The sequence below is a fragment of the Ovis aries genome, chromosome 12, assembly GCF_016772045.2.
Source record: "Ovis aries strain OAR_USU_Benz2616 breed Rambouillet chromosome 12, ARS-UI_Ramb_v3.0, whole genome shotgun sequence".
In the NCBI taxonomy this organism is placed as follows: domain Eukaryota; kingdom Metazoa; phylum Chordata; class Mammalia; order Artiodactyla; family Bovidae; genus Ovis; species Ovis aries.
The window spans coordinates 59,301,155-59,309,729 of NC_056065.1; the positions used below are offsets into that span (position 1 = coordinate 59,301,155).

At 41.3% G+C, this 8,575-nt stretch overlaps 1 protein-coding gene across 10 annotated transcripts in view; it reads left to right on the top strand.

Annotated features, from left to right (window-relative positions):
- RASAL2 (RAS protein activator like 2) overlaps positions 1 to 6,575 on the top strand; it is a 392,695-nt gene extending 386,120 nt beyond the window's left edge. For all 10 annotated transcript variants that reach the window (XM_027975906.2, XM_027975907.2, XM_015099332.3 and 7 more), the window contains one exon: positions 828 to 6,575. In XM_027975906.2, the coding sequence (XP_027831707.1) occupies positions 828 to 970 (143 nt within the window). In that variant the 3' untranslated portion in view covers positions 971 to 6,575. The remainder of the gene's footprint in view (positions 1 to 827) is intronic.
- Positions 6,576 to 8,575: the final 2,000 nt, after the last annotated feature.

Sequence of the window (8,575 nt, forward strand, 5' to 3'; positions counted from 1 at the left end):
TTCCTTCATTTTTTTCTCTTTTTTTAATGCGTGTATTCAACAGTCTTTGGTTCCAAGATATTGGTTCTAAGGCTTTTTTTTTTTCTTTCTGAGATTCAAAAGCAAAATGAAAGCAGTCTTCCTTATTGGGTAGCTTTCCTGGAGTACCTCTGAGCTGGAATGAGTCTAGGAGCTTGTGTTCTCTGTTTGTTTCCATGTGTTATGTTTTCGGCATCCCCCTCCGGCCACATCTCCCTTCCCACATTCAAATAACCCCTTGGTCTAGCTTTTGGCTGCTCCTCCCCCTCTCGCTGTCGCATCCTCACTTTGTCGGTGACTATAAACTGCCACCATGTACTGTTTCAGTTTTGAGCACCACGTGAAATCTTTCCACATGTGACCGGTGTGCCCCTTTGGGGGCTGAGAACCCATAGATCACATGCACTTCTCCTCTGTGAAATGAAACCTCTGGTGCTTCTTTCTTTGCCACCTAATTCCTGTGTTTAAGTTTTGACCCAAAGCACTTGCTACAGCAAAGCAGCTTGACACCTCTGTCTCATAGTCTGAATAACACATGGTGTCATTTTTATGTGATGTCTTAGGGTCCCAAGGGGTGATGAGTAACAAACCCTACAATGCTGAAGGGGAAAAAGAAACACAAACCCATTGGGCCCAGGGGAAGCTGGCCTGACTCGGGTGCAGAAAGAGGCAGAGACGTTCCATTTGTCTGGGAAGCATCATGTGCACTGCTGTTTGATAGAAAGCATTAATTAGAGCAGTCATCTGGTAGAGCATTACGGCGCTGGCCCACATGGAGCCAGAATAAAGCCCCGTTTGGTGTGTTGTAGGAAAAACGGATCGTGTCGCTGGATTCGGCCAACACCAGACTGATGAGCGCGCTGACCCAGGTGAAGGAACGGTACAGCATGCAGGTCCGAAATGGCATCTCCCCCACCAACCCCACCAAGCTTTCCATCACGGAGAATGGTGAATTCAAAAACAGCAGCTGCTGACGGACGGGCCTCACAAATAGACAGACTGTGGGAGGAGACAGAAGGAAACGTCCCCACTCTCCTGTCCCCAGCCCTCTCCCCAGCCCCACCAGGTTTACAGAATGCCTCTGCTTCAGAACAGCAGGCTGGCGAGCAAGTCTGGACCGAAGAAAGGAACCTTGTCTTTCAGGGCATAAGGCTAAGACTTCCAAGGTCGATGCTTCCCCCACCCCCACCCCATGTCTCTATGTACATAGGGAACTTAGTTCTGGGCCATGTACAGAAAATACCACTGTAATATACCCAAAGGAAGTTAATAATGTAGATTACCTTTTTAACTATTGCTATTTTTATTATTGTTGTCCTCTTGTTGAAAGCACTGCAGTTGTTAGAGGAGGAAATGTAGGAACTATGTACGTGAATGAGAGATGAGCCCAGCCGCTCAGTAGGTAGAGACCACGCATCTGTCTGATAGAGCACACGGACCGCGACAGGACATGGTCAGAATGAATTTTTCAGGGATTCATCTGCCAGGTTAAAAGCCCCGCTCTGGTTCCCTTGTCCTGTAGGAAAACATGCAAATTACCAAGATCCAAATGAAACAGTTCATCCCACTGATCAAGCGGGACTGGTTCTGCATGGACAGCTGATCTGACTTGGGACACACTGTTCCAGAGGACACAGATAAGAGCTGTTGCATCGAAACCGGACTCTAGGAGGGGTTTCTGTTGAACTCCTGTTGATGTTCATTTCCTTCTGTCTGTAAGCAGATGGAAATTTTTCCACTTTAGGTAGGGGGCTTTTTTTTTTTTTTAACCCCAGTTGTAATAAAAGGTGTTCTTTCTCCTCTTTAGAGTTTACAAAACTATAAATATCTGTGTCTCTAGAAACCATCTTCATCTTCACATACCCACTTGCCCTTTCCTCCCCTTTGGTGGGAGCAGTCATCACCAACAGGGTTTACTCTCCCCTGGAGAGGTTATTCAAATCTACTGTCCATAAGCCATCCGAAAGAAACACCCTTTCTTCTGTACAGAAAAGGGCTAACCATATCATACCATAGCAGGAAGCTCTGAATAGTTCCTATTAAAAATTTTTATTCTATTTGTAAGTTACAACTTTGGTTTGGGATAAAGATTTTATCCAGTGTACTAGCAGGTCTCGGGGCAGGGTAATTTTATCTCAGTCTTTCACTTTTAAATTGCTTCTTCTTTTAAATTTGGACAAGAAATCCAAATCGGAAGCATTGCTCTCTTAAAAGTCATGATTACTCTTAATGAAAAATAAAATACTGAAAGTGGGAGGACAGCGTATTCCAGCTGTTATTCCCATGCTCTTTGTAGATTTGGCAATAATAACCCAGTTTCACTAGTCGTCATCCATGGCTTTATTGTAGGACAGAACAGTTATGGAACTTCATTTACTTCCTTTTTTTTTTTTTTCCAGAGGTGTGAAACGTCATCTTAAATGCAACCTTGATTATCAGAAGTATGAAATGTTACAAGTTAGACAGATAGTATATAGACAAGTATATATACACATATATTCACACATACGTACATATAACTGCACAAATAGGAAAAGTTCCTGCCTTCTATGCTGTCGGATTTAATGTTACAAGGAGTTAGAATCTCATTAAGCAAGATCTAAGCAATTGCTTGTATTGAGAAAGCAACCACATTTCTCAAATAAGTTAATGATGTTTATTTTAAATGATAAACCTTAGGGAATTATTTTTTAAGGGAGAGGAGGGAGGGGGAAAAAAAAACACCCCAGGAAGCCATATGCATGGAGTAAGTGTTTCCACATAACGGAATACTTAGAACTACAAAGGGGACAAGAGAACATTTATCAGGTCCCCTTCTGGGTGATGCCCCAACAGAGTCACCAAGCTTCCCTTTCCACTGTACTGCAGACTTGCATTCTGACCTCTTAAACACTGCTCTCCAGTAGATCTTTGTGTTTGACCTTGTATCTCAACAACCTCACATGGCCCCCGACTCACAGTCTTTTGAAATATGTCCCCTCCGTAACATTCCCATTTCTGCCTGTCGAAGATCTAAAACAGGAGCTGCCTGGTGTGCTTATCTGATCTGCAGACATCATCCCACGTGTTTTAGCGCTTGTGTATTTTCTTGACCCCTGGTCATGATTTTATAAATTCTTATCCCCTTTCCCTCCAAGTTGAGGGCACACTGTGGCCAAAATCACTAATTAGAATAGGAAAAAAAAAAAAACCCTACCAATTCTGAAGTAGTGCTCTGTGTTGGGGGAGAGGGTGTGTAAACACAGGTCTGTTCTTGTTTGTGACTATTTTCAGCTCTAGCCATTCTGTATAAAAGCCTTCAGAAAACCTGGTAAAAGAATGGTCAGTTTCAGTGGCCTTAAGTATAGTTGGTGATGTCTTGCACTGAGGTTTGGAAGTTCTTGGGTAGTGTTTATGGAGACAGAGGTCTGATAAACTGTTTTGGAGGGTTGGGGGAGACACACAAAACCAAATACGTTTTTGATGGATGCAATACATCTTATCAACATTATGTGAACTTCTGGGATGGCTGCCTCACTTGGAAGATTAAATGCCCAAAATGTTTGTATACGCAGGCCTCTGTTATTATCAGGTTATCTTGAATGAAGAGGAAAGAGTAAACATAATTAATAAAATCAGAGGTAAGCTAGAAGTTCAGTGTAGTTGCCAGATGTTAAATTTTGGATTATCCTTTGAGCTTATTCCTGTCTGAATTATTTTTTCTGAGTATTTGTTTAGAGAATGCTGCAGTCTTACAGAACTTATTCCAGAAGATGTTTTAAGTATGGAAAAAGTCAGCAACAGCCAATAATTTTTATGGAGGTATTGCTCAATTGGCTTTTCTTCAGCCCAAACAAGTCCACACCTCTGTTTTACTCAGAGGAGGTGTGTGTTTGAAGAGAAGCAGGTGGATTAAGATAGCACATCTTGCACGCCTTCTAACACCCAACACATCACTGCCTGATGGGGTGCAGCGGGGACCAAGGCTGGAGTTTGGAAATCAGATGAAGTGCTGGCAGAATGCTTGTCTAGCTGACAACCAGACTAGGCCATTAATAAGGACAACATTGGCAGGATTTAGGGAAAGAGCAAATACTTCCCTTTTATTTTCACCAGAGCAATACACTTTCTGGGCTGAAGCAGCAAGAAGTAATAACATTTCCTTCAGGTCATCGCATTCCGAGTGTCTGCAATACAAGCCCTGATGGAAGGGAGATTGTAGCTAGGTAACTAAGACAAACACTTGAGCACTTACTGTGTTCCAGGCACTGTTACCAAGGTTCTGCTGGGCTCCAGGGCAGTCTGTTGTGAGAGAAGTGTGGTAAAATGAGGTCATCGTGCTGCTGTAACTTGGCTGTTTGCACTTGTCATTGAGTTGGTCAGAATTAGCTTTCTCTGGTCCACTTCTACCATGCCCTGTGATGGTCCTGGACAAGGAAAGAAAAAGCAGGATTAACTATCTAGGACTGCTGTATGCCCTTGAGAATCAACTTGACTTTCGAGGTAAAGCTTTCTAGATCCTAGTCTGTTTACAGATCTGTAGCTCTGCCGACCCTCAGTTCTCTGTCTGGCCTCAGAGGTGCACTGGGTTGAGAACAGCTCTTTTTTGGAAGCCCCAGAGCAGGACCATTGCCGTCAAGTGAGTTTGGTTACAGTTTGTCCTGCCTTCCATCTAGGTTCAGTTCTAGTTATCTCCATTTTGGAGTTTCTGAGAAGACTGGTTGTGGGACTGAACTTGGGGAAGGAATCCTCCTTGGGATGACTGCAGGCCTGTGTGACCCTGACTAGAGTTGACACCAGATTAGACTTGTCACTGGGCCGGACTCAGCGGCTCTGGAGCCCACAGCTTCCCTGTACTTTCAGCCGCTTCTCTGGGGGCCATCTTCTTCACATCAGGGGCTTTCTTCTTCATTTCCCCTTCCCTTTTTCAGATCTGATAGTGAAATCTCCTGTTCACTTCAGCAATAAATAGTTGCCTTCCCACCCCCTACCTGAGGGCCAAGGATTTGGGATACTTTGGTTTTTTAATCAATATGTCCATTGAAAGGGCCTATTTTATTTCCTTTTTTAAAAAGCAAGGTGTGTTGGGGTGTTAAATTTTTAAGTAGACTCTCTTTTTGTGTTTGAGTGATTGTTGTTAGTTCTGGAAGCATTCTCTTGTCATGACCCAGCTTTGAATGCTCTTGAGTTTAGGAGGGACAAAAGTGATGAAATTTGCCTGAGGTAGAATAAATATCTTATGAAGAGTGAAAGAACCTGAGAAGATACATGATCCAAAAGGGGCTAGTGCACAGCAGTCTTCTTCAAAGCCCAACAGGTTCAAGGAAACAGGAGGATTTATTATCCTTTGCCCAATCTCAAAATACATGAGATACGTAGAAAGGCAGTTTCTATAGAAGCATGACATGGGCACCCACGCAAAACACATGATTCTTAGGGCTTCCATTTTCTGAATGTTAATCCATCTCATCAAGCAGTGATTCCCAAACGTCTTGAGATTTTTAGATTTTATGCCCTCATCTGTCAGATTGTATGACAGTGGTTCTTTCCTCTTAAAAATGTACCATATGTGTTATATGTATATATGTTAAAGTGACTTGAAATTGACTTGGTTTGACATTGTCTCAAGAACCCAAGATAACGTTATTGATACCTTGGGAAGTCATAGAAATAAAGTTGAATGTCACTGATCTGAGAGTAGAGTCCAGAAAGAAGTAGCTTTGGTTCCTGATCCGTTTATCCTCAGGTGTTTGAGTAAGGCTTGGCCATGAGCCACCCAAGGAAAGCCAAGTGGTGGTTTGTGTCCATATTTCAGCATGCATTTTAATTTCCTCCTCAGTTCTCAGTGTTCATTGCCTTTGTTTTTTCCCAGGAAATGTTTTAGTTTGAACCTTAAAGCCAGATTTATATATTCTAAAAAGATTTTCTCAGAAACTGTGTTTTAGGAGGCCTCAATCATCTGTGTGGGATGTACAAAAATTTAAGAATAAATATCATTTTTATGTCATTTCTACACTCCCAAGGGAAAATTTCAATTCCCAGTTCACCAAAAGGTTAAATACTAGTTGATTCAATGACCACTATCCTGCAGAAAATTTGAAATAGTAAAGGTTAAATTTTGACTGGTGCTTAGACATTTCCTCATTGCATTAACTCAAGCAGACAGCAGCATATTAACCTGAATCACACCTGTAAGGAACTTACCTTCTAAATTTGACTTTGTTCTTCATCTCCAGGGCCTTAATAAGAGTGTGTTAAAACACATTACTATTTTACAATGATAGCTCTAAATAATTTATTTTTTATTTCAAGAAAGAGAAATACACGTTAGAGAAACAAAACCCAAGATTTTATTTTATTTTTAAAGCCATATTTTTGTGCTAGTAGCACTTAGATTGTTCCATATGTGAGATCCATATCAGCATTTCATTACCTGGGTTTGTTCTAAAAGAAGATTTATTTTTGTTCTGTGAATAATTTTTGACGGTTCTTGTACATGTACAGATATAGATACGTTTGAGGTCTTTTATTGATATTCCTATGAAGAATACAAATAAACTTTAACTTTAAACATTTCAGACTAAGGTTGCTACTGTATTTGACATATTACTATTTGATTTCTAGCATGTCATCTGGGTGATTAGGACACTTGGAGAATAACCAGTAACAAAATGTATATAGGAATATTATGCTGAAGGTATATTTTAACATGAAGAACAGCGTGTCTTAGAATTTCCCAATTTATAGGGAAAAAATATTTAACTGAAGGGCAAAGATAACATGCATTGTATTGTAATAACACCCTTAAAAAGCTCCTCATTCTGGAAAATTTGAAGTCTCTTTACCAGCTTGTAACTGAATAGAAAATGGAAGGATAACCCTACTGAGCACTCCAGACCAGTACTGGCCTCTCTTAATTCCTCAATAGATTAACAGGGTTTGTTTCAGGGTTGTGTTGTTTAGTTGGGACTTTTTGCTGTTGTTGTTCTTATTTGCTTATTATTCTCAAGGTTATTATTTCCACATTACCTTCATCTCTGCTTACCTATTTCATTCTTTAAAACCCCAAGATGCAGGTCCCGTAAGCAGTTTTCTTACATGCTTAGTTCTGAAATTCCACCAGTTAGCCTCCTCGCATATCTAGTTACTTCTATTCTACTAGGAATTAAAAGACTAAAATTCACTCAAAATCCAGAGAAAATTGTGCAAGGAGATTCCAGATCACAGTAGATGTGTTATTTTTTGTTCACTTCGAAGCCGACCCATTTCAATCTGAATTGCTGATGACCTAATGTAAGGTTTAAGACATCTTGGATCTGAAAGATCAAAAAGGGAGAAACTATCATTGATGCTATCTTGTGACCTTCCAGTCTTAGCCCTTAACTGTCCACCCATCTACCCTTTATGTCCAGCCATACCCTTTACTTTTCTTAGCTTCCTTCCAGCTACCTGCCTTTTGTTGTTAGTGCCTTCAACAATAGGAAAGTATATAAATCAAGTTTGTTAGGCCACCACTCCCCCCACCACACACACACAAAAAGTTTAAGGATAAAGGGGCCTAAAACAAATGACTTTATCAAGAATTCTCAATCCTGACTGTTCATCAGAATCACTTAAGATCTTGAAAAAGTGAACGTGGAGATGCGCCTTTAGGCCCTCCACTGAACAATTAGATGGAAACTCTCTAAGGACTGGACCAGGGATTACCCAAGGGATTCTAAATTCAGCCAGGTTAATGACCGCTAGTCCATATCTTGCTCTGAGCATGGTGTGTGTGACTGTTACAATGTTCCTTCTGTCACCATCAATGGCACTGGGTAAGTTGGCTATAGGTGTTTTTTTTCTCTCCTGTTTGGGATGTTAAATGCTGGTAAAAACCTTGTCCCTGCCAATTCCATCCTTTAAATATGTGATAGAAATTCTCTCTGTTAATATAGGATAGCCATATTCCAACAAAAGTGACCAAAAGCTGGAATTTCTCATCTTGACCCCAATTTTCCCATTATTGGTTTTAATTTAAAGTAAAACGTAGATGGTTTCTGGTTGGGAACCCCCCTCCCCTGACCCAGAAAAGGGGGAGGGTACCTTGACTTTGGTAGATTTAACACTCAGCACTGCAGCCTTATTACTTGAACTTTTACTAAAAAAATTTTATCTGAGGCCGAATTGCATCATTTGCACCTGTTCTTCCTTCAGTGAGGGCTTCCCTGGTGGCTCAGACAGTAAAGATTCTGCCTGCCGCGCAGGAGATGCAGGTTCAATCCTTAGGTCAGGAAGATACCCTGGAGAAGGGAATGGCTGTCCACTCCAGTATTCTTGCTTGGAAAAGTCCATGGACAGAGGAGCCTAGTGGGCTATAATCCATGGAGTCACAAAGACTCGGACACGAGTAAGTGACTAACACTTGCCTTCAATAGCAAGATGCACCAAAAGCTCTCCAGTTTCCTCCCCACTACCAGGCAGACACATGTGTGCCCATGTACATGTGCGCACACAGACAACCGTTCTTCCTAGAAACTTCCATTTTTGAGATTTTTTGAATGAATTGCCTGGGTGCTGTTTCTTTGGCATGTGAGTA